The sequence below is a fragment of the Esox lucius genome, chromosome 17 (assembly GCF_011004845.1).
Source record: "Esox lucius isolate fEsoLuc1 chromosome 17, fEsoLuc1.pri, whole genome shotgun sequence".
NCBI classification, from domain to species: domain Eukaryota; kingdom Metazoa; phylum Chordata; class Actinopteri; order Esociformes; family Esocidae; genus Esox; species Esox lucius.
The window spans coordinates 37,177,732-37,204,280 of record NC_047585.1 but is presented as its reverse complement, the minus strand read 5'-3'; the positions used below and the strand labels follow the sequence as shown (position 1 = coordinate 37,204,280).

The 26,549-nt window shown below is 39.6% G+C and overlaps 1 protein-coding gene across 2 annotated transcripts in view; it reads left to right on the top strand.

Annotated features, from left to right (window-relative positions):
* Positions 1-25,644, top strand: part of cacna2d3 (calcium channel, voltage dependent, alpha2/delta subunit 3) — a 54,312-nt gene extending 28,668 nt beyond the window's left edge. The window contains exons 12-38 of one of the 2 annotated variants that reach the window (XM_029114024.2): positions 1,924-2,002; positions 5,655-5,788; positions 6,026-6,043; positions 9,536-9,607; positions 9,699-9,779; positions 9,888-9,962; positions 11,545-11,628; positions 12,304-12,375; positions 12,461-12,522; positions 13,007-13,074; positions 13,281-13,326; positions 13,585-13,682; positions 14,344-14,437; positions 15,070-15,165; positions 15,743-15,861; positions 17,538-17,615; positions 18,549-18,610; positions 18,702-18,746; positions 18,905-18,967; positions 19,072-19,142; positions 19,466-19,541; positions 20,483-20,523; positions 20,636-20,691; positions 20,808-20,925; positions 23,853-23,965; positions 24,265-24,347; positions 24,687-25,644. In XM_029114024.2, coding sequence (XP_028969857.1) covers positions 1,924-2,002; positions 5,655-5,788; positions 6,026-6,043; positions 9,536-9,607; positions 9,699-9,779; positions 9,888-9,962; positions 11,545-11,628; positions 12,304-12,375; positions 12,461-12,522; positions 13,007-13,074; positions 13,281-13,326; positions 13,585-13,682; positions 14,344-14,437; positions 15,070-15,165; positions 15,743-15,861; positions 17,538-17,615; positions 18,549-18,610; positions 18,702-18,746; positions 18,905-18,967; positions 19,072-19,142; positions 19,466-19,541; positions 20,483-20,523; positions 20,636-20,691; positions 20,808-20,925; positions 23,853-23,965; positions 24,265-24,347; positions 24,687-24,779 — 2,097 coding nt within the window. In that variant the 3' untranslated portion in view covers positions 24,780-25,644. Of the gene's footprint in view, positions 1-1,923; positions 2,003-5,654; positions 5,789-6,025; positions 6,044-9,535; positions 9,608-9,698; positions 9,780-9,887; positions 9,963-11,544; positions 11,629-12,303; positions 12,376-12,460; positions 12,523-13,006; positions 13,075-13,280; positions 13,327-13,584; positions 13,683-14,343; positions 14,438-15,069; positions 15,166-15,742; positions 15,862-17,537; positions 17,616-18,548; positions 18,611-18,701; positions 18,747-18,904; positions 18,968-19,071; positions 19,143-19,465; positions 19,542-20,482; positions 20,524-20,635; positions 20,692-20,807; positions 20,926-23,852; positions 23,966-24,264; positions 24,348-24,686 lie in introns of those variants that run through there. The other variant, XM_029114025.2, reaches the window with a different exon arrangement.
* The last annotated feature ends 905 nt before the right edge of the window (positions 25,645-26,549 follow it).

The window sequence follows — 26,549 nt, the reverse complement described above, 5'->3', positions numbered from 1 at the left end:
CCTATTTTCCAATTATAGCTTTTAATTGTACATAAATGTACAACTGACTGCAATATATTTCAAGTGCATTTTAAAGTGCTGACCCAACACAGCATGACGTTTGTCCTAACCACAGAAACATGGGGGATAAACTGTTTTCAAGGGCAGAATTAATAATGTTTCCCTGAGCAGCCACCCGCACAGGGTTCAAACTGCACACAGAATTAAGAGCCAGCCAAAAACCAAAAAAACAAGCTTCCTTTTACACCATTTGATGTACCATGTTTCACTTAGCATTATTATATCCCCATCCAGACACTTTCATTCCTCAGAAAAAGCAGTAACCCTTACCTTACAGCGTTGATGAGACACACAAAAGCATTTATAAACCATTCATTAAGCCTTCATAAATGACATCCGTAATGGAGGAACCAAGGATTTTGGGCTGTCCGTCCTTCAGTTGTCAGGTGTTTGTTGGCGTCTGGCACGTTGACCTCCATCTACCTCATCAACAGACTGGCCGGACTCCATCAGCCAGTCATGCAGATAGGGAACTCTAGTCCTGCAGGGAACACTACATCTACAGTGTCTCTCCCTGTCTCTGTTCATCTGCCTGTCTCTCTCTCTGTCTGGGTTTGTCTGCCTGTCTCTCTCTCTGTCTGGGTTTGTCTGCCTGTCACTCTCTCTCTGTCTGGGTTTGTCTGCCTGTCTCTCTGTCTGTCTCGGTTTGTCTGCCTGTCTCTATGTCTGTCTCGGTTTGTCTGCCTGTCTCTCTCTCTGTCTGGGTTTGTCTGCCTGTCTCTCTGTCTGTCTGGGTTTGTCTGCCTGTCTCTCTGTCTGTCCCTGTCTCTGTTTATCTGCCTGTGTCCCTGTCTGTCCCTGTCTCTGTTTATCTGTCTTTCTCTCTGTGAGTCCCAGTCTCTGTCTCTGTTCATCTGTCTCTCTGTCTGTCTCTGTTTATGTCTGTCTCTCTGTCTGTCCCTGTCTCTGTTCATCTGTCTCTCTGTCTGTCTCTGTTTATGTCTGTCTCTCTGTCTGTCCCAGTCTCTGTTCATCTGTCTTTCTCTCTCTCTGTATCTGTTCATCTGCCTGTCTCTGTCTTTTCTATGCCAGGTCTGCCAGTCTGGCGTGGGAAGGACAGGGTAGTGTTTCTCAAACCTCACCCTGGGGACCCCCTCCCATTCCATGTGCTTGATATATTCTAACTCTAGCACACTCGATTCAGTTTGTAAACTAAGACATCTACTCAAATAAGCCTTTGACTTGGTTACTTAGGAGAGCTAGTTCAGGGTTACAACACCATTTGAAACGTCCTAGGGTCCCCAAAAAGAGGTTTGAGAAACATTCTCTTCTCCTTAAGTAGCACCATAGCCATCTCCTTTGCTTCTGCTTTGGTTGCCCCAGGCTGGCTGTCTCTATTGAAGAGTCTTTCTGGGGTCTTTTGTGGGCACACAGTGACAAATGACTGGGTAAAAACGTTAGACAAATACACTTGAAATGAAATGGGCTGCTGTGCTATTCACAGTGCAATAAAAACAACAGCTTAGGGGTCTTTTGTCCACATCTATCAAGCACATGCGTGCCGGCAGACTCGGCACAAAGGGCAGTATTTGGCAGTTTATCCCCCATCCCCCCACCTACCCAGAGGGGCAGTTTTTGGCAGCCGTTTACTGTGGTTCTTCTATATGCTTAGCATAGCATCTGGAGCCAATGAGCCGTGTTGAGTCACAAAGAGTACACACATAGACCCACATATACATACATACAGTCATACATACATACATACAGGTTTATGGAAGCTCGGACATGCTGATCTGACAACACTGTGAATGACTGTATACTGTATTTAAACCTGATCTCACATCAGTGAGAAGGGCTGTATTCTCTATTTTAAACTGATCTCACCAAACTCACAGCTGACGGCACTGTCTCCTCTCCACATAGGTGCGCATATTCCCGTACCTGATTGGACGAGAATCTGCCTTTGCTGATAACATGAAATGGATGGCTTGTGCTAATAAAGGTTGGTCTGCTTCTACCTATGAATTATAATCACCATGAACACTATAAACAGTACCAAATAAACCAACTATCCACTATTAATAAACACTATAAACAGTACCAAATACCTCAACTATCCACTATTAATAAACACTATAAACAGTACCAAATACACCAACTATCCACTATTATTAAACACTATAAACAGTACCAAATACACCAACTATCCATTTTTAATTAACAGTACCAAATAAACCAACTACCCACTGTTAATAAACACTATAAACAGTACCAAATACACCAACTATCCACTATTATTAAACACTATAAACAATACCAAATACACCAACTATCCATTTTTAATTAACAGTACCAAATAAACCAACTACCCACTGTTAATAAACACTATAAACAGTACCAAATACACCAACTATCCACTATTAATTAACACTATAAACAGTACCAGATACACCAAATATCCACTATTAATAAACACTATAAACAGTACCAAATACACCAACCATCCACTATTAATAAACACTATAAACAGTACCAAATACACCAACCATCCACTATTAATAAACACTATAAACAGTACCAAATACACCAACCATCCACTATTAATAAACACTATAAACAGTACCAAATACACCAACTATCCACTATTATTAAACACTATTAACAGTTACAAATACACCAACTATCCATTTTTAATTAACAGTACCAAATAAACCAACTACCCACTGTTAATAAACACTATAAACAGTACCAAATACACCAACTAGCCACTATTAATAAACACTATAAACAGTACCAGATACACCAAATATCCACTATTAATAAACACTATAAACAGTACCAGGTACACCAACTATCCACTATTATTAAACACTATAAACAATACCAAATACAAAAAATTATCCATTATTAATAAACACTATAAACAGTGCAAAATACACAAATTGACCATGATTAATAAACACTATAAACAGTGCAAAATACACAAATTGACCATGATTAATAAATACTACGAAAAGGACAAAATACACCAAATGCACACTATTATTGAACACTATGTACTGTACAAAATACCAAATGCACCAATGATCCAGCATGAATTTTGCAGCTTGTTAGTTGTATGGGAATGGGCTATATTTTTGCACTCGTGGGTGTCGGGCGAGTGTGAGCTGCTTGAATTGCGTGTGCTGTAGGATGTGTGTGTTTCTTTGTGCAAGGTGTCAGTGTTTCTTTGTGTTGGGGCAGGTGAGGTGTTTTGGAGAATAAAATGGTTTGGCAGTGTTTTGGGGGATTGGCTGTGCTGATGTGTGCAGTGTAATGTGGAGCAGAGCACCAGTGGAGTGACACAGAGGGGTCAGGGGTCATCTCTGCCTAATCCCTCTTCCTGTCGGAGCCTTTCCCCCTGGCCGCCTGCAGCTGATGGCTCCCGTGTGCCCACACTTCAGATGAGAGGAGAACGTTCTGGATGGTGAAGTCCCAGTCAGGAAAACTGATCACTGTGGGATTACACAGCCCAGCTAGCATAACCTCATTCCAACGCTAACATTAACTGCGAAATGCCCGTGGAATGCCCTTAATGTGATACAATTTGTGTGTGTAAATGTGAGTCTGTCTGTGTGTGCATGGTTGGGGAGTGCCAGGTTACTTGGATTACATGGGCAGCATAATGAATAAAATAAATGCAGATACATTTTGTGAATGTGTGGAAAAACAATTAGGCTATCAATAGAAGACTGTTTGGTAAAGGATATCTGTAAGGGATGCATCTATGGTAGAACAATATTAGGCATCCCATAGGGAAATGTAATATATGGCAATATATGTATGCGGTTTATGTCTTATATGAGCATATATGTTGTAAACTTATATTTGGTTTGATCAACACGTATGTAAATATATGTCAAAATATACTACAGTTGGCCGTTTTTATATATGTCAGATTGAAATATGTAGTTAACATATATTATCATTTATTTTAAAATATTTTTATTTTAATGTATATGGCCATATATGGCCATATATGAGATTTCTGTATGGGATTATCATTTTCCGTTTTTCAGATAGAACTTGTTTGCTGGGTGATTACTAGCTAATGTGCCAGAACTTGATACAATTAATGGGCAGTGTAGATAAACAAACTATAGCTTACAGTTGATCAAAGGCATTTTAAGGGTTAACACACGTTTATCAACAATTCAGTGTTTCCCAAAAGTGGCACGCATTTCTTCATAATTTACATTTGAGGAGACATTACAGGATCTTTTTAAGACTTCACAAAAGACAGAAATAAAGCTATCCGCTGACAATGATACACTAATGTTGATTACAACAACCAAAGCCAATGAAAAGGCACGGGTTGTACAAAAGAACGTTTCCAGTGCGCCGCACATGATAAAGATGAGGCCTCAGTTACTCAACAGTGATGGCCGATGTGTTCCTCTTGGCATAGCAGCCTCAAGATAAGACACTTTGAAAAACAGTTCTGCTATTTTCCCGTTGTGAGTTGGGGAGAAATATGTTTAGTTCCACAGACAGATTAGTGTTCTCTTTTCAACGGTACGCATTTCCTTTCCAAACTGCTGTAGCCACACTTTTTTCAGTGGGTTTTACTGTCAAAATGGTACCAATACTCATCTAGAAACAAACCTTTCGGTGAATAACAATGTATGACTGTGGTCACAGAGAAACAACTGGGCTGTTCTATATTGGTCTCACCGCCCAAATTGTGACCTCTCTGTAGACAGCACTAAAGGGCTTGAGCCCAGGTAAGCTCCTGCATTAATCTGTCCCAGGAAAGGCCTTATGATCCCTCCTGTGATGGACTCCAGAGAAGACTCAAAGATGTAACAAGAAGCTTTCCAGTGATGGTGTCCAGTATTACTCTGACAGACAGACTGTATGTGCTTCCATCTGAGAAATTACACTTGCTGCATGAGTGATGTTATTTAAGGGTTTTTGGAGCTTGCTATAGCTGTCAGAAACATTGCTGTTGACTGTCATAGTTACACTGCACCTAGGCTGACTTTTTGAAAGACACTGTCCATATGACCATATGCAAGAACATTCATATAGACCACAGACTGGTGCTATAAAGGGCACAGGTTTATATCTCTTGATCTGTTTGACTCAGAGGGGTGATATTTGGCACACATGCTCAGGGAAATAGCACACATTTGGGTACTGAAGTGTCATTTATTACATCCAAAAAGCCCTTTTATGGTAGTGCTCCAGATACACCCTTCCATCAGACCACCATTGGTCTTTTTTACCATGTTTTGAAGCAATGGACCCAATCAGCTCTTTATGACAATTAAAGCATAAACAACAATAGTACACTAATAAGTCCTTTGTTTAAAAAAAAAAGAATGTAACTGGCAATACTGCTTTTTTGTCTTTCTCTATTGCGCTTAATAGGACTGTTACTCAGTTTGGTTAATCAAAATGTGACGTGACTGATTGACATATCGTACAGGTAACAAACCAGAATCTCCAACATGCTACATTTTGAAAAAGCCCTACCGACCCTGCGTGTTAATATCTATTTGTATGCCTGTTTGTGTTGTGGCTGTGCTGGGCACTATAGCAGTACGGATAAGGAGGCGCTGCCAGTATTCCTGTCTGCCTTAAATAAAGTAAATGTCTATGTGTTGCCACAGGGTACTTCAGTCAGATCTCCACTCTTGCTGATGTACAAGAGAATGTGATGAGGTATCTTCACGTCATGAGTCGTCCTAAAGTCATCGACCATGAGCACGACACCGTGTGGACGGAGGCCTACGTGGACAGCACCGTGAGTGTGGGAGAGTCTGTGTGTGTGTGTGTGTGCCTGTGTTCATGCTATACCTTGCCCAGTGTTGGTGCTATCTGATCAGTCCCCTTCATACAGTGAATCTTCTTTATGAGCCTCATCATTCTGTCTGTCTGTCTGACGGTCTGTCTGTCTGTCTGTCTGTCTGACTGTGTGTGTCTGAGTGTTGTACAGTCGGAGGTCAACCCTCATTTGTACTGTGTCTGTCTCCTTCCGCAGCTCTTTGAGGCACACAAGGTAAATATTGGCTTCACTCCCTCTTAACGTTGTATTACTCTCTATTACTCTCTAGTACTCTCTCATACTCTCTCTTACTGTCTCTTACTGTCTCTTACTCTCTTGCTCTTTATCACTTTCTCTTACTCTGATTTACTCTGTCTCCGTCAAAAACATGCACTCCCTCACTCACTGGCATAAAATTCAGTCTCTCTGCCTGTAACTGCTTGAAACTTGTTTTCATCATCACTTAGAGATTATTTACTGTTAACACACAATTCTCTCTTATTACCTGAATAACTTGACTATACAGTATGTATAATTTAAGGTGTTGTTCGGTTGATACAACAACCCTGATCTGCTGGATGAGGTTTGCTGTATCAGAGATCACTATTCAAAATGTGGAAGACAAGACCTGCCACAGCCAGAACTCTACATTTATTTTGTTTTTATAGTATCTTTAAGATTCATTCTGCAATAAGAGTGCTACATAACATACGTCTGTTATCATTATCGTGATTTGTTTCATTAGTGAAGTAATTGCAGCAACAGGTGACACTGGTGGCAATGTAAAGCATTGGTCCTATTATAATGAATGTGTTTCCAGGACTACAGGTTTATGATGTACAGTACGTATGTATACACACATAGACTGCATTCCGTAATTATTTGGACAGTCAACCAAGTTTTTTGTTTGGTTCTCAGCTGTGAGTGTTTATATAACAAACAATAAACCGTGAATGTTGTAGAAATGTCACCCCATTTAATACATAGTCCTCTCTGTCTTGGGCAACCAAAAGTCATTGGACAAATTAACATTATCTTAAAGGAAGAATGTGTAGTGTCCATCCTTTAGCATCTATAAGGTGAACAGCAGAAACAATGTATTCACAGCCCTAGATAGCATTAGAAGCTATCTACAAGACCCCCCAGAACCATTGACACCCTAGTTTAATATTAACAAAATAGGATGTTAAAAATGCTAATTGCCCGCTTGACAATACACTCAAAATATCATATGAATGTAACATTTAATTGAGGGAACATTATTCAAAGAAAAAATCAATTGCCATTATAGTGTGTTACATATATTGAGGATCTTTTAAATGAAATCATTATTTCTTGATGACAATTTTATTTCTTTTAACAATTTTAACTCAATTAATTGTTACATTTATATGATTTTTTAAATATGTTTCATAAGATCAATCTGATTTGACTAATAATATTTTTTCGCAGCCTTTTTTCTTCATATTTACCTCAGGTGCTAATAAACCTGTACTGTATATTACTACTATCTAGCCTGGTTTGGAATGACCATTTCATAGCCTTTCCTGCTTGCGATATTATGATAACAAATAGACCAGACACTTCTTGTGTCCTAGTGTGGTGACGCAGGAAAACGCTTCCTATGTTTAGCCTAACTAGATAACATGGCATTTTAGCTAAGCTACAACGTGTATAACACACACACACACACTCATACAGTACATGCACGCACATACACACAGACACCCATATGTGCACACCTCTACACAGAGGTAAGAGTGGGGTTAGGTTAGGGGGATGGTCCTCTGCGGTGTTCTGTATCTCAGCCGCACAGACATTCATCTTCCTGTGGATCATTGCCTTTTATCTCCTGAAGCCTATAATAAAAATGACACTGGAGCAAAGGAAGGGAGAGGGGGAAGAGGAAGAAAGGGAGGGAATGAGAAGACGGATGGGACGGAGGGGGGGGGGCCACAAGGTCGTTCCCCACCGAGCTCTATGCTAACTAATTTTGGCTGACTGATGCAGGACAGTATCTCTGTACTAGGCCCTTGGAGGGCCAGGGTCTACCATGGCCTACCTGGATTCACACTTGTCTACCTGGATTTACCATGGTCTACCTGGGTCTGCCATGGTCTGCCTGGGTCTACCTGGATCTACCATGGTCTACCATGGTCTACCTGGGTCTACCTAAGTCTACAAAGATCTACTCAGGTCTAGCAGATATTATCTGGGACTGGTGAGACCTTCCATCAGTTATTTTGTGTCGAGCCAGCAAAGACCCTACACAGTTTACTGCCTCTGTCCTCCATGGGCACATGGACACACACACACACTCTGTCCCACGTGGAAATACCAACACGAAGTACGTGCCTGCACACACACACACACACACACACACACACAATGAATGACTCATACTGTCACAGCTGTGTTTATAAGCCCATGAGGTGAGGGAATTTAGCAGACCTAGTTTCAATGAGCACATGTGCTTAATCATGTCATTTGTCATCCTGCTGAGCATAGCCTTGCCCCCAGCCAAGCAGGAGACCCGCTTACTGAGGAGCCTCACTGGGCTTTACTGTAAAACCACAAACCACAAGTGAAAGTTGCCATAGTTTTACATGGCAGACTTCATTGATCCATTTTCTAAAAATATTTATAGGCAACATGTCTTCTGCACATGGCTGACCCTAGCCTCTTGGTCAGAGTTTGTTGGCTGGGGCGCCACACCTCCTGACACCAAGCAGAAGCAAAGGAGGTACATTTCCTGCAATTCTACATATTCCAGAATCTTTAGGAATTTCATTTGAAAGTCGAGTCTTGTTGCTCATTTTCTGATGTGACATACAACAGAATGTGGGTTTCAGTTTGAACATAAATGGAAACAAACATAGGATAGCAAACAACATTAGCAAATGGAAACATATTTTCTTAATCTTAATTACAAGGTGTTTGCTACAATTCCCTTCACAATACACAAACATAAAAGTAAGTCTACATTAGAAAAAAATAAATATCCCTCAACTGGGATTCCAACTTAAACCAAACCAGTATCATTACCAGCCTCGCGAAACTTGGTCCACTGGTTCCTCTTTTCATCAAACAGCACTACAGGGAGGGACCTGCTTGAATCGGTACAATAAACTCTGGCTGACAAAACATTGTGCAAGTAAGATATTTTGTTTGGCAGAGTGAATACAATTGGTGTTTTAGTAACTTACATTAACACATGCTGCTTGATTTAACCACGCTTTTTATGTCAATCTAGCGCATAAAAAAAATCAAGAATCAAATGAAATCAAATTAACTTCATAACAGATTGTAACTACAGCATCTGTCTGCTGTCAACTGTATAGCATAGTTACATGTTTAAAGCCTCTAACAGATGGAGAGACAGTTGAGTGTGATCGAGATGGGCAGTTCACATGGGCAGATCCATGGCAGAAAGCACAGTTAACTCTCAACTCACGGGATCTCACCAGTGTGTTTCTGCTGTATTTTAACCCCCCAAACTTTAGGGTGGTTTTGCGATTACACCATCTGGACTGGATGGGTCATGTGTTATGACAAAGCCTACTTGACAGGGACAGACATCATTGGTTACATTCCTCTATTGACTCAGGTGTTTAGTGTTTAGTATCACTCAGACAGAGAGAAACACTGCAGGAATATCCTCGGATGGTTCCAACTTAAGTAATGTCTGTATCTCCTGTCTGTCACCATCTCTATGTCCTGTCTCAGTCCAGAAATAAGAAGGGCCCTAGTCTGATGACCACCGTGGCCATGCCTGTGTTCAGCACCAAGAACGAGACGGTCAGTGTGTTAGCGTTTGTCTTTCTTTCTGTCTGCCTGCCTGCCTGGCTGTCTCTCTGTGTACTATTCACGGAGTCACTCCTCTTTGCAGAAGAACCAGGGCATTCTGCTAGGAGTCGTTGGCACAGACATTCCCCTACAGGAACTCATGAAGATCATTCCTAAACACCTGGTACTGTCTAATCTATCTAACCCATGCCATTATGTATGATGCACTGTCCTTCAGTGTTCTCCTCTACTTCCTGTAATCCAACGCCTCTATGTTGTTTTGTGCATTCAGCTGGGTATCCATGGTTACGCTTTTGCCATTACAAACAACGGCTACATCTTGACTCATCCAGACCTGAGGCCACTGGTAATATTGCTTATTTTAAACACACTCACACACTACTATGTCCCCAAGGCGCAGTTGCAACAATAATTACCCCCAGAATTTTTGTTTTTCCTGAAATAAGACCGAACAAATGAATTTACTATATAACAGATGCCTCACCTTATATTTTTCAAAATAGTCTAAAATTAATACATCAGTATAAATAAATTGCAAATTTAGTCGTTGGTGTTCAATTCAATCACTGTTATTCTAATCATGGGAATGATATATTGAGAGAAAACCTGAAAATTGGGCACCTGAAAAGCTGAAGCTGTTCTATTTATTAAGAATAGGTCTGAACACTTTAGTAGACAACAATACAGTTCAGCAAATCAATTATTCCTGTATAGAATTTACAAACCTCAACTTGAACATGCTTTCAGTGGTGCTCTAGTGAAATAGGGTGGAACCAGGACTTGAACCCTATGACAGTCTTTCCAAAATCATAATACTGTCACCATCCCCACTACTGGAGTAATGTTTAACCTGAGTGGGCCATTCCAACTAAAGGCCCAGTTTGGCTTCACTACCATATCTAAAAAAAATCGTGTTGCTGAGTGTTGTACCAACGTTGTTGAATATGAGTATTAATGATATGGCCTAAAACATTTACAATATACTGTATTTCTTCACAATGATAATGAAAATATATATATATAGTTTGCCTGATTTAAAAAGAAAAATCTGTCATACAGTTAATTACTTTTGTTTGGCCTAAGGGCAGGTGGATTCAGGATTTACTGCTTATTCCCCAAGACTTTCAACCATGACTTCTGCAAAACCTGTGACCCTAGCTCATCCACAATGTACTTACCCTGACCTGGTTGAATAAATGCAGACATTTTTAAAAGTAGAACAAAGTAGAATAAAGCTTTATTTGGTTACATGGCAGGCTATGTCTACCACATATACCGGAAGGCTCAGTCTGTAACCACACCCTTTTCCTTTGGCATTATGCATGCAGGGAGGGCTACAGGCCAATGCTACTACTGTAGGGCTGGCCGGCCCTGGCTAACTGAGCTAACACTAACCCTGAGGTAACCCTTCTGTCCTGTAGCATTGCCACACAGACCAGACCACAGACACTCACTCTCTCTGGGACCCTGTTTGGGTCCCACTGGAAACCGGTGCTAGTGGATCTGTGTGTGACAGTGTCTATGTGAACTGTACTGTAGTTCCTCTCTGTGTGCTTCAGTGTGTCTCTATCTGTGAGTGTGTGTTTCTCTGTGCCATAGACTGTGCTGTGACTGTGATCGTTAATTCTGAGGTACTGGACTGGGTGATTTGTGCAGTGGGACTGGACTAGGCCCCTTTATGTACCTGGTTTTTGGTTGAACTAATCAGTTTGACACCACTGGAGTGGGAAGTTCTAGCCTGGTGGAAACCAGCCTGATTGTACAATAGCTCACATTTTGTTTGAGTGCAGCAGCCAGTCTGCTTGACCAGGCTAGGCTCCTTCTGGAGTGAGAATGGGAGTGAGAGCTTGTTCTGTTTGCCTAAACCATTCATGGTGCATCTTAAAGATAAACGTCTTGTTCCCATCAAATGTGTTTTATTGTGCCAGTACCAAGAGGGCCAGAAGAGGAGGAAGCCCAACTACAACAGTGTGGACCTATCTGAGGTGGAGTGGGAAGACAAAGATGACTTTGTACGTAAACACCCACACACACACACAATTATCAACAGCTATTTCTTCATGCACATGTTTAGATCTCTCTAAGCACTGCGTTGTTAAGTTAGATCTCTCTAAGCACTGCATTGCTATGTTACTGTAAATCTCTACAAGCACTGCGTTGTTATGTTAGATCTCTCTATGCACTACATTGTTATGTTAGATCTCTCTAAGCACTGCATTGTTATGTTACTTTAAATCTCTACAAGCACTACATTGTTATGTTAGATCTCTCTATGCACTACATTGTTATGTTAGATCTCTCTAAGCACTGCATTGTTATGTTACTGTAAATCTCTACAAGCACTGCGTTGTTATGTTAGATCTCTCCAAGCACTGCGTTGTTATGTTAGATCTCTCCAAGCACTGCGTTGTTATATTAGATCCCTCTAAGTGCTGCATTATTTTGTTGGATCTCTCTAAACCCTGTGTTGTTATGTTAGATCTCTCCAAGCACTGCGTTGTTATATTAGATCCCTCTAAGTGCTGCATTATTTTGTTGGATCTCTCTAAACCCTGTGTTGTTATGTTAGATCTCTCCAAGCACTGCATTGTTATGTTAGATCTCTCCAAGCACTGCGTTGTTATGTTAGATCTCTGTAAACACAATGTTGTAATGTTAGATTTCTAAGCACTGTGTTTTTTTTCCAGCTGCGTAATGCCATGGTGAACAGGAAGACAGGAACCTTCTCCATGGAGGTGAAGAAGACAGTGGACAAAGGGGTGAGACATGAGGAGAAGGGAGGGGGTCTGACATGGAAACCCCTGGATCAGTGCTAATGCGCTGTGCTTTCTTTTTTGTTTTCAGAAGCGCCTCTTGAAGATGCACAATGACTACTACTACACGGAAGTCAAGGGCACTCCCTTCAGGTGGGGGACTTGTTTCCTATTTATGTTTGTACTTTTCTACAATTTCTTGTCAGTGTATTGATGTGTCTCTGTGTGTCATTGTGGTGTATATCATCTCTGCTGTCAGTCACTGTGCTAGGCTGACAGGAGATGTGTCATTTATAGTGAGGAAAGGAAGTAGGTTGCTTTTTCAGTTCATTAGTACAGTAAAGATTCATTATTTGATGTGGCTGCATAGTTATTACATTTTTATCTCTTATGTTTTTGCCAGAGGACATGACAGGCAAGTTTGGTGGCTGGGTTAGTGACATGGACCCGTTTTCCTTACACAGATTAAGCCTGGTCCTTTCACTGGACAATCCCATTGAACACAGGTTGGACACAGGTTAAGCTGAACCTAGGATTGGGCTTAACCCGTGAAGCCCAAAGGAGTTCTCTGTCCCTAGAAATGTTACTTGTGATGTATCTCTGCTGTTCACTTCTCCTGGTCTGTTTCTGTCTTCAGTGTTGGGGTGGCTTTGTCCAGAGGCCACGGGAAATATTTCTTCAGGGGAAATGTGTCAGTGGAAGCAGGTAAGAGTCACTTCACTTTTCCATTCAGTCATTCATTAATCCATTAATTGAATCAATCATCCATTTTTTTTGTCATTCAATCATTCATTCATTTTATAATTCAATCATTAATTCACCATTAACGTCTCTCTTCTTAAGGTCATAGTGGGTAAACCAAGCCTGGTCCTGTTGAAGCATCACTGATCTGATGTTCATGTGTTTTGCAGGACTCCATGACCTGGAACAGCCAGATGTTGCTCTGGCAGATGAATGGTAAAGCAGAGGGTTCTGGGTAATGTCGGGGGCAGGTAGCTTGGTCTTGGTCAGTCAGGCTTGATTTACTGTAGGTTACGTGGTTTCTGTGTGTCTCAGTGGGCATGTTGCATGGTCAGGTTAGGGTGGGTTTGGCTGGAACGCAGACATTTTCATTAACTGGTTGGGAGTATGTAGAGTTTGTAACATTCTTTAGTTTACTTTCCATTGATCAGCAACTGGCCGACGTTTTGTGTTGACTAGCTGTTGACTTGACAGGACGTACTGCAACACAGGCGATCACCACCAACACCGCTCCCTCTCCCAGATCCAGGCCATCAAACTCTACCTGACTGGACGCAAGCCACACATCAAATGTGAGTCTCTGGGGTCTTTACATGGGATTTATTATGTCATATAATCTGAAGTGTTATATGGAATTTAACATTAACAAAGCATTTTATGATTAAGGTGAAATAGTCATTTTTGCTCCTTTTACCTTAAAAGGTCATTCATTCTGTTCTGTTTCCGGTCTGAATATGTGTTAGTAGTGGGTTTCCTGTCTGAAGATGAGTCTGTGTGTTTCCTGTCTGAAGATGATTTAGTAGCGTTTCCTGTCTGAAGATGAGTTAGTAGTGTGTTTCCTGTCTGAAGATGAGTTAGTAGTGTGTTTCCTGTCTGAAGATTAGTTAGTAGTGTGTTTCCTGTCTGAAGATGAGTTAGAAGTGTGTTTCCTGTCTGAAGATGAGTTAGTAGTGTGTTTCCGGTCTGAAGATGAGTTAGTAGTGTGTTTCCTATCTGACAATGTGTTAGTTGTGTTTTTCCTGTCTGAAGATGAGTTAGTTGTGTGTTTCCTGTCTGAAGATGAGTTAGTAGTGTGTTTCCGGTCTGAAGATGAGTTAGTAGTGTGTTTCCTGTCTGACAATGTGTTAGTTGTGTGTTTCCTGTCTGAAGATGAGTTAGTAGTGTGTTTCCTGTCTGAAGATGAGTCAGTAGTGTGTTTCCTGTCCTGAACTCATCCTATGTTCTCCCTTGCAGGTGACAGAGAGTTAATCCAGGAGGTGTTGTTTGATGCTGTGGTCACAGCCCCCCTGGAGGCCTACTGGACTGGCCTGGCCCTCAACAAGTCAGAGTGAGTCTGGTTCTCCAACACCTAAACTCAACTACAGACTGTTGACAAATTTAAGGAAAAAACAACCTAAAGGGTCTCAGTAAGGTATTGGGCCAATGTGTTTTGGCACAGATTCAATGAGTCTCTGGAACTCTGTTGGAGGGATGGAACATCATTCTTCCAAAGGATATTCACTCAATTAGTCTTTTTCTATGCTGTCAAACATCCTTTCCTCTTGCCATCTTGATCCACAATCAAGGTCAACTGGGCCAGCTCAGCATTTTTATATATGCCACGATATGATAAACCGATTGCCTGTTGTATCATGCAATACACCTGCATGGAAGCCTCTGCATTCGTTATATTCTTATGTTCCTTTACTCATTTATTCAGATTTTTCCTGGAATTTGTCACCCGTCTGTAACTCCTCTACAACTCCATTATACAACATCCCTTGTTTCCGTCTGACAGGGCAGTACTTATAAATAGTTTGGTTGGCCATTGTTATTAACAGTTTTAAATGTAAAATAAATCCCAGTGGCCCTGTGTCTCTATGTTGTCATCACTTGTCTCTTCCCACTGTCCTCTCTACTCTGTGATATCATGACTAATTACTTACATTGTTATTGGTTTGTTTGTTTATCACCTAACAGGAACTCAGACAAAGGTGTGGAAATTGCCTACCTAGGAACACGTACTGGTCTTTCCAGAACCAACCTGTTTGTGGTCCCAGAGCACCTATCCAATCAGTGAGTGGCATCTGGAGTAGTGACTTATCAATGAGTTGTAGTTACAGCAGTGACTTACAGTTTTAGCAGTGACTTATCACTGAGTTGTAGTTAAAGCAGTGACTTACATTCTTAGCAGTGACTTACAGTTTTAGGAGTGACTTACAGTATCAATGAGTTTCTGGTCCTGATGAGGAAACTAAAAGACTTGGAGATTCTCTTCAGCACTGTTGAACTCCAGTAAATGTGGAGGAGTTGAGATGGAGTTGAGTCACAGGCTTCCATATCATTTGAAACATTTGTGACAGATCAAAGAGTATTTCTTGATACATTTCAAACAAGGTCTGTTTTATGAATCCTGACACTGATTCTACTGTACAACACATTGCCGCCAACCATTGAAAATAACAAATTAATTGAATAATAATTGAGTAATTTAAAACATATTTTAAACACGTCAGTAAAAAGAGTATATTAAAAATATTTATAAGTAATTTGAAAACTGCACATGACTAACCAGCAGTGACATGAGGTTTATGGTACTTTGAGTTTTAGCAGTTTGATTTTGATCTCTTCATCTCTTCCTGTGGATCCTTAGAGACTTCCTGACAGCAGAGGACAAGGAGGGGGTGTTCAACGCAGACCACTTCCCTCTGTGGTATAAGAGAGCAGCAGAACAGGTCCCTGGGACCTTCGTCTACTCTATACCTTTTGGAGGTATGAAGACACTTCACTAAATGTACCTTTACTATGCTACTGTATACCCCACACCCACTAAACACCCACAGATATAACCCAAAGTAATTATATACTAAACCCCACACCCACTAAACACACCCAGATATAACCTAAAGTAATACTATATCCCACACCCACTAAACACACCCAGATATAACCTAAAGTAATACTATATCCCACACCCACTAAACACACCCAGATATAACCCAAAGCAGTACTATACTAAACCCCACACCCACTGAACACACCCTGATATAACCTAAAGTAATACTATATCCCACACCCACTAAACACACCCAAATATAACCTAAAGTAATAATATATCCCACACCCACTTAACACAGCCAGATATAACCCAAAGTAATACTATACCCCACACCCACTGAACACACCCAGATATAACCCAAATTAATTCTATAACCTACACCCACTAAACACACCCAGATATAACCCAAAGTAATACTATATGACACACCCACTAAACACACCCAGATATAACATAAAGTACAACTATACACCATACTCACTAAACATACCCAGATATAACCCAAAGTAATACTATACTATACCCCACACCCACTATACCCCAAACCCACTAAACACCTGCAGATATAACCCAAAATAATATAATACTAAACCCCACACCCACTAAACACACCCACATATAACCCAAAGTCATGTTGTTTGACATGACTATACATCCTTTAAGATTCATTGTCAGATTCATTTCTCTGATACAGCTAATTTTCCCAACCTTATGACACCAAAACATGCATACAGTTTCTCTTGTACAGCCCACTCCCCCTTCCTTGAGAGATGAGGATTGGAGAGGCAGATCAGCGTTATTCATTGTTATTAACCTTAATCTTTTAGCATGTGGAAGAATGATTATGATGCTGTTTAATATCTCACACTGTCTCTGTCTGGTGCTTTGTTCCACCATCACTTTAGTCATTTCAGCATAGTCTCTCCATGTGTCAAAGTCAATCCAGACATCCAGTGCTATCAATGGGATTCCTTTACTGTACAGGGAATAGATTACTGAGAGTTCCTCCTGTGCTAGAACAGGGTGTTTGGAAAGCTGTGGCGCCATCTTCTGGGATAAAAATGTCACATGCCAAAGCAAATAGAATAAAGAAAACCTAACAGTACAAGGAAAAACAAATTAAACCAAACAAGGACTAAAACAATCAGACCAAATGTACTAACAGAAACACTAACTTAAAAAATATATAATTGTTAAAATTGGTACAAAATAAAGTAGAACACTTAATGTTTTATTTTACAGTGGATAAATAATAAATGTATGAATGATGGGCTGATGAGGAGGATCTTTTATGTTGCAGCAGGTAACAGATGTCACTGCTGTGGATGTACAGTGGTAATTCCCCGAAACATATTTTGAAATGTGTATTTGAGGCAAATTTGTATCTCTTATTTGGTCGTACATACAAAGGGCTGCTCAATTTCCACCTTACTTTGTGGACCTTGGGCACATTGCCTTTCTTCTTGTGATCAGCCAAGTCTTGCTCCATAGTAATACTATGCCCACTGAATCTGTGCATACACTGATTGTTTTGAATATGTCAATTGAAACTAATTTAATGTCCTGTTCCGATTTCCTGATTTCTGTCTTGTGTCCTGATTTCCTCCAGGAAATGAGAATAAGAGTGTGGTCCTGGCCAGCACCGCCATACAGCTGCTGGATGACAGGAAGTCTCCTATTGTTGCCTGTACGTTTGTTTCAAATTCCCTAACTCAGATTTAAGTTTTGCTAGAAGGACCCAATAAAATATAAATACATCCTATTATAATCCAATTATTTTTAATATCCAAGCGGCTAAGGATCTATCTTTTCCAGGAGTTTCCCATCTGCGTATGTACTGATTACAGTGAACATTGTGGCCCACCAGGCTATATACACAGGTTGGCTATGTCACAGTTTGTGAACACAACCTGCTCTGTTATCATATAAAAACACTGCAGGACACCTTGTTACAACACCTAACTCACAACATTCTGAAAATGCATTCTGTATATCACCATAAACTGAAATAGACTGAGATATATGCAGAATGCTGCTTGATAGATGATTTATCTAACAGTCATTTTATTTTGAGGAAGGACTGATCTAAGGCCCACTGAGCACTTATGGTGGAACAAGGCCTCCTCACAGACAGGAAGCACACACATATAATGAAATTACATGAATTTAGTTAACTCATTAGCATAGGGAAATAAACTAGGCCTAGGTAATAACAAGAATATAAGAATAAATGCTAAGTAAGAAATAACAACCATATATATATATATATATATATATATATATATATATATATATATATATATATATATATATATATATATATATAATATTCAGTTCTGTTATGTTCAGTACTAGGAATATATTTGATCTGTATGAGCACATGCTCAATGTGATCTGCACATGCAAGTGTCAGGGGAGGTTGTGTTTTTTTGTCTCAGCATGGATTAACATCTAAAGATCCTGCAAAGGTTGAATCCGCTGCCAAAGCCTAAAGACCAGTGAAGAAACTCCGTAACCAATGTTCAGTTCCTCCTCTGGATGTTCAGTCTGTGTGTGTCTGTGTGTGTGTGAGTGTGTGTGTGTCTTACTGAGTGTTCTGTGTGTTTCTAACCCTTTGTAGCCGTGGGGATTCAGATGAAGCTGGATTTTTTTCAGAGGAAGTTCTGGACCGCTAGCAGACAGGTAATCACATGCACACAATGTCCTTGCAGTTTGAGCCTTATTGATTATTAACTTATTCACTAAATTGAGTCATCTAATTGACTTGATACAGTGTGCTGCTCTGGATGGGAAATGCACCATCAGCTGTGATAATGAGGTAAGAACCAAACCCTGTCTGACACTTTTCCTTGCTAGTTCCTACTTCCCTCCTTGTGTATTTCTAAGCTTTCTCCATTAACTCAGTGTTGAATTACATCAACATGTCTGGTGTAGATAATGTTTAGCATGTTATCTTCCTGTGGTCTCTATTGTCAGGACATACAGTGTTACCTCATAGACAACAATGCCTTCATTCTGGTCACAGAGGACTACTCTCAGGTACCGCTAATATCATGCAAGGCTTTGCGTGTGCATATGTGCATGTGTGTTGTAGCTCCCCTGACACCATGAATTTGCCTTTAAATTATTCTCTTCTTTCTCAGACAGGGCTGTTCTTCGGAGAGGTAGAGGGAGCTGTGATGAACAAGCTTCTCCTCATGGGCTCCTTCAAAAGGTTAGTGGAGGAAGTATGCAGAATTATCACATGCTAGATCGCCATGCACGCAAAGTCAAAAAATGTGGGTGAAAATGCATGCCATATAGAAATGTCCCTAACTGAACCCTATCTCTAACACTAAACAAAAATCAAAAACCTAACTTTACCCAAAGCCTAATGCAACCAACAGTAATCTTTAGCGCTCATCTAAGAAATCATATAAAAGAGGACATGCCAAAATAACCAGTCATTTCAGTTATTTTACTTTACATATAAAGGCCGATGGTGTAAAGAAAAGTACACGCACCCTCCCTGAATTACCTGTTGTGTTCTCACTGTAGGATCAATCTGTATGACTACCAGGCGCTCTGTAAAGAATATGCTGGAAGCAGTGATAGTGCCCGATCCTTATCACATGTAAGTACTATACTAACCCACTTATCACATATAAGTATAATACCAACCTACTTATCACATTAGTGCTATACTAACCTACTTATCACTTATAAGTATAATACCAACCTACTAATCACATTAGTACTATACTAACCTACTTATCACATGTAAGTACTGTTCTAAACTTCTAATCACACATAAATATTGTTCTAAACTACTTATCACATGTTCGTACTGTTCTACACTACACATCACATTGACGTACGGTTCTAAAATACATATCACATCGAAGTACTGTTGTAAAATACATATCACATCGAAGTACTGTTGTAAAATACATATCATATCAAAGTACTGTTGTAAAATACATATCACATCGAAGTATGGTTGTAAAATACATATCACATCGAAGCACTGTTGTAAAATACATCACATCGAAGTACTGTTGTAAAATACATATCACATCGAAGTACTGTTGTAAAATACATATCACATCGAAGTACGGTTGTAAAATACATATCACATCGAGGTACTGTTGTAAAATACATATCACATTGAAGTACTGTTGTAAAATACATATCACATCGAAGTACGGTTGTAAAATACATATCACATCGAAGCACTGTTGTAAAATACATCACATCGAAGTACTGTTGTAAAATACATATCACATCGAAGTACTGTTGTAAAATACATATCACATCGAAGTACGGTTGTAAAATACATATCACATCGAGGTACTGTTGTAAAATACATATCACATTGAAGTACTGTTGTAAAATACATATCACATCGAAGTACTGTTGTAAAATACATATCACATCGAAGTACTGTTGTAAAATACATATCACATTGAAGTACTGTTGTAAACTGCAGATCACATGTAAGACCTATTCCTAACTACCACATTTAGTTAAGGCTAAATTCACTGAATGCTAATTATTGTCTTTCTTTTCATCCAGCCCTTCTCCATTGTGAAATGGCTCCTCACCGAGCTTATTTTGTGAGAATAATAGGTTCTTCTTTAAGATGCTTTAATAATGATGTACATATTATTGTGTTGTGTTTTATGTGTGTTCATGAAATACATCATATATGTCTGTTTTCCTCATCAGTTTCTTGCTGGAGTTCAACCTGTATAGCTGGTGGCATGTAGACCTCTCTGTCAAAGGTCAGTACGTTCACGAATATACCCTTAGGGATGTGTATGTGTGTGTCACAGAGTGTGTGTGTGTGTATGTAGGGATGTTAACATGTACTTAACATGGAAATATGTGGTATTTCCAGCCCAAAGCTCAAGGGGAAAGACCATGATGGTTCCATGTGACACTGAGTATCCTGCCTTTGTCTCTGAACGCACCATCAAAGAAACCACTGGTAGCATCGACTGTGATGGCTGTGTCAGGTACCCTATCAGCTTTAATTACTGTAATAATATTTAATAACATCAAAGAGACCACAGACAGCATCGACTGTGATGGCTGTGTCAGATACCCTATCAGCTTTAATTACTGTAATAATATTTAATAACATCAAAGAGACCACTGGCAGCATCGACTGTGATGGCTGTGTCAGGTACCCTATCAGCTTTAATTACTGTAATAATATTTAATAACATCAAAGAGACCATAGACAGCATCGACTGTGATGGCTGTGTCAGATACCCTATCAGCTTTAATAACTGTAATAATATTTAATAACATCAAAGAGACCACAGACAGCATCGATGTGATGGCTGTGTCAGGTACCTTATCAGCTTTAATTACTGTAATAATATTTAATAACATCAAAGAGACCACAGACAGCATCGATGTGATGGCTGTCAGGTACCTTATCAGCTTTAATTACTGTAATAATATTTAATAACATCAAAGAGACCACAGACAGCATTGATGTGATGGCTGTGTCAGGTACCCTATCAGCTTTAATACCTGTAAACACTGTGTGCAATAGCTTACCTGTTAATAACCTCACTTTTGCAGTATGGGTTCAATCTGGCTCACTGATCATTACAAAACCTAGTTCAGCCGGCCTGCAAATGAAAGTGATAAATGTTGTTGCCCTGACTGGATTTGAATCTGGGACACCCCTGTGAATGGCTATGTCTTTAACCATTACCCCACGGTGTTAAACGTTTGCCCAGTGTTGGTACAGCATCTTGACATTAGATAATTTTTTCATGCATTAACAACACACCAAATTTGAATTTTTCTCTAGAAAACATTGAGCCATGTGTTAAACTGACTAAAGTTCTTATTAAGTTTACCTCCACCACAAATAGCTTCTATGAAATGTATGGTTTTTGACCTAACAGCTTATTAGCCAGTAATAGACTAGTATCTAAATTACTACTTGGAATATTCATGAGATTTGAGCAATTTCTAACGAGACTGAACATGAACCAAACAAGCCAAAGCTATTTCATGGCACAAAAACTTTCGTTTTTCTTTCATTCGTGAATGACATTGATACAACAACTATCAATATATGATGATAACTGATTTTTTCATCAAGTAAAAAGACAAGAAAATCTTGGAAAACCCTACTCTTTTACTGCCCAATGGGTTTTTATCTAGCATATATTACCCCAAAACCATGCACAGAGGTGTACTTCGGAAATCCACCAGATATAGTAACAATATAAAAAGCTTTATTTTAGCCTTAATATAACATAGCTACTGAAGGTTGTAGCCAGCAAAGTTTTTGCCTATCCTGACCCAAAAAGCATGCACAGATGCGTACTTCGAAAATCCAACAGAAATAGTTGCAACATAACCGTAAACAGTTTTATTTTAGGCTTACTATAATGCAGCCTCTGTAGGTTGCAGCCAGTGAAGTTTTTATCTTTTTTATCCACAAATCCTAATGCAGAATTTGTTTTGACTGTAATGAGATTCGAACATGGGACCTATTGGTTGCAGGTCTGCGTCTCTAACCATGATGCTATTTAACAAGGGGCAGTCAGTCAGTCACTCACTCACTATGGAACGCCATTTGGGGGTCAAAAATTGACATTTAACATTTTAAATTTGAAAACAATCAGTATAGGCGACCAGCTAATACCTGTTGAAACTCAACAAATTCCTCTCTGTAATACGATTTACAATCAGTCTTAAGTCTTCAAATGTAGATACCAGTTGGTTATGTCGTTTTATTTGGTGGCACGGGAGCAAGTCAACAGCATGTCAGAATCAGAAGATACACTAACTGCAGGATGGGTTGCTCCAAGTCTTATGGTTACAGGGGGCTTTATATATCTTGACCAAAAGGTTAATTTTTGTTACAAAGGGTGTGGCGCCTAATTCTAATGCCATCTTCCTTTGTTTCCTCCAACAATGAAACTAAGAAACCAGCACTGCCACATTTACATTTATTCAATTAGTATCACCCAAAACTAAACTTGTAGTCTTAAAACTATCTCTTGATATCCAGGTGAACATTTACTGGTAACAGAATATTAATTACAGTAATACTCAAGATTACACCCTTGATCATTTCAGTCAATGTAGGCTAGGTTAGCATGCATTCATTTCTTACAGTTGATTATGATAATTCATTAACAGGATCGAAATAAACTTTGATCATGATACAGAAATTGGTCTCTCAATGCATTCAATGGACAGTACATGATAAAAACAATCAAGGTATACAATGTGAAATGACATACCCCTTGATTAGGCTTTTGTAACAACGGGGGGTATGAGACACCCCAAAATCATGATCTCAACATAGCTATAGTACCTAGAATTAAAACAATGACTGTCAACAAGTTATTTTCGATGTTCATAATGATTTGGTTTCAGGTAACTATATTCGCTTGTTCCATTAGAACAGTTGAACTTAAAAATAGACAGAAGAGGAACAGAAACAAAAAGTATACAACAAGAACATTGTTGGTGGGAAGATATGGATAATACTTGTTCATCAATCAACATTATATATTTTTGATGTTTGTTTTTCACAAAGTTAATATATTTCTTCACAAAGTTCTATCAAGCAGATTAGTTGGAAGAGAGAAATATGTTTTGTTGCCCTCAGTTTAAACTGTTATTCCTGGTTGAGAGAGCAGCGTGTTTCAAGACTAAGAGACAACACTTCAAGCGATTTATGATGTTAGAATTGTCCATTGGAGATCGTCCATCGCAACATAACCATATACTATTTTACTTTTGGCTTACTATATATAGCTACTAAAGCTTGTACTCAGTGAAGTTTTAGTTTTTCTTCCACTAATCCTAATTTGTTTTGTACCAGGCCACATTTGATACCTGGTCACATGTGGCAGACTGCTTCTCAAACCAAGACGCTACTTAACTTTCTGTCTCCCCCCAGGTCTTTTGTTATTCAGCAGATTCCCAGCAGTAACCTTTTCATGGTGGTCGTGGACAACAAGTGTGACTGCAGCTCTGCCCCTGTAGTTTCCATGGACCCTATTGAGATTATGTATATCCTTTAGTGTTTTGTGTCTGTGTGTGTTTTAACAAAAAGGTCTGTTTTAAGTGGAAGTTTTTTGTAAGTGAACTCAAGCTTTTCTTTTGAGAGCATGTGAAAAGCTTCTATACCCTTCATTTTCAGAGTAATCCACACCTTTCTCACACACATATTTTTTTAACGTAGGTGGTTTTGCCCATCATGCTGTAAAGAAGGAAATGCATCTAATAGACAACACAGTGTCGGTTAAACCTACCTGAGGTAACTGGGGTTTTTCTCATCAGCACTATTTCCATCCTTAACACCTCTGCACACAACGAATCTCTGAAATGTGATAGGCTGAAGTTTCAGAAAGACAGAAAGCGTCCAGAGTCGTGTCATCCTTTCCACCCCGAGGTATGCAGCATGTGTGTGTGTGTGTGTGTGTGTGTGTGTGTGTGTGTGTGTGTGTGTGAAAACGTGTGTGTTGCATGTCTGACACATCACAGTGATAATATTTACACTAACATTCAAAAGCTTGGGGTCACTTAGAAATATCCTTGTTTTCGAAAGAAAATCAAATTTTCTGACCATTAAAATAACATCAAATAACATGTCTACACTGTATTTCTAAACAATTGGATGTTATTTTAATGGACATGTATGTTTCTTTCAAAAACAAGAATCTCTAAGTGACCCCATACTTTTGAATACATTTCCCTAAACCTCCTACTATGCCACCTGGTTCTCCTGCAGGAGAATGCCATGGAGTGTGGAGGAGTACCAGGCCTCTCTGCCCCCCTCACAGCAGCTCTGCTTCCCCTACTGGCCACTGTCATCACCAGGTGACCAGGCCGCGCCTGATGCCCGCCGACATGGACCCACCTCCGGAGAGACTGAGTGAACGGCGTCAACGCACCATCAAATGCTGACAATGCGCGCAAGGAGCTTTGCCAACCAGAAGAACTTGCTCATAACTGAGTTGCTTATTAACAACGGAGAGACTGCCCACTAATAAAGCACCTCGTTGACCAGCAGAGAAATGAAGAATAAGAAAATGTTATTCGGGAGAAGAACATGGTCCCAAGGGTCGAACCGTACACACATTAGACTGGGAAATGCGATAATGGAGCACTGTGACTTTGATGATGACATCCTGATAGCGTAACAGATTGTCTGTGGATGCCAAAGCCAAGTTAATATCTCTCTGTACTGTACATGCACTGGCAGTTTATGTTAAAAGGTAATTATGTGAAATGAATGAAAGAAAAATGGTACCTTTAAAAAAAAATAAAGAGTGATCTAAACTTATGAAAATAAACTGCAAAATACCTAGGGCATAGTTTTGAGTTTTGAGTTTTACCATTTTTAGAGGTAAATATTTGTAGATTTCTCTTGAAAAAATGTATCCTGTATTTTGGGATCATGTAAAATAACAGAGAAGAGAGGATGGTTAAAATGAATTTATTCTGCCTGCTTTTTAATTTTTACAGCAGAGAACATTTCCTACAAAGTAAAAAAGTTGCATGTTAAAAGACATATGTTCCATAAACAAAATACATTTCAGAGCTCTGGCTGCAAGCTGAAAATATGACCATTTGCCTGTTTTAGGAATGTTACTGTAACCTCACCCCTAACGCTCAGCCATACCCTCAATCCCAGAACACCTTCCTTCAAGAACGCTGCTAAAGTCAAAATAAAGACCTATTTTCCATCATGTCTTTCATCTCCCTTTCTTTACTACATTTCACAGTTGCTTTTAGATGGGTATTGTTTTACAGTGAGCCTTACAAAACAGAAATACAATGACATAGACAGACCCTAAAGATAGTTTGCTCCTCTTGAATGAAAGAGGTGAATGAAAAATATGACTCCATATTTGTGATAGGTCATATGGTCCAAACACCGCCCCTCTGATGTGAACGCGCTCGTTGTTAGATTGGGAAAACCTGGGTCGATTTAACAAGTTGATAGCCACCGTCGTGACATTGGTGTTCGGCTTAGTGAAGCCAGCTAACAAAAATAAATCCTGGGCATGTTCAATTTGCTTCGTAGTATTGACCTCTGGTTCCAGGATCGTAAACACTTACCTTTTTGTATCCCTCAGCCCTCATCACCTGTGTGGCTTATCGTGATTGTGTGACCTTCACCCTCAAGCATGTGTTTCGTGCGCGCTGTGTTGGGTTGCAACATTGCATTCTTTATTCAGTGAAGTTCTGTTTGCCACACACTGGTTTCCGGTGGCTCTGTGCATTTACCGTGACAAGTCTACTTTGCATATTGTTGACTGATTTATTGTGGTCCTATTTTGCATTATGTGTGAATATGCTATAGGTACATGGATGATCTTGTTTTACATCGTTAGTATTGTCCACTGACACATTTATATTTAATACATTACAGATTGCTTCCAACTGGACATGCTCATCACACAAGTGACAGAATAGACAAATACAGCGATTCAGGTGTCAATTTGATGTGACATGTGAAATTAGTTGGACATACTGGATTACAGTGATGCATTATTTTAGCATTATTTGCTTTGTATTCAAGCACTTTGTATTGGAAGTCAAACAATGACTATAGGGTTAAAAGGACAGACAGTACATTTTTATTTTG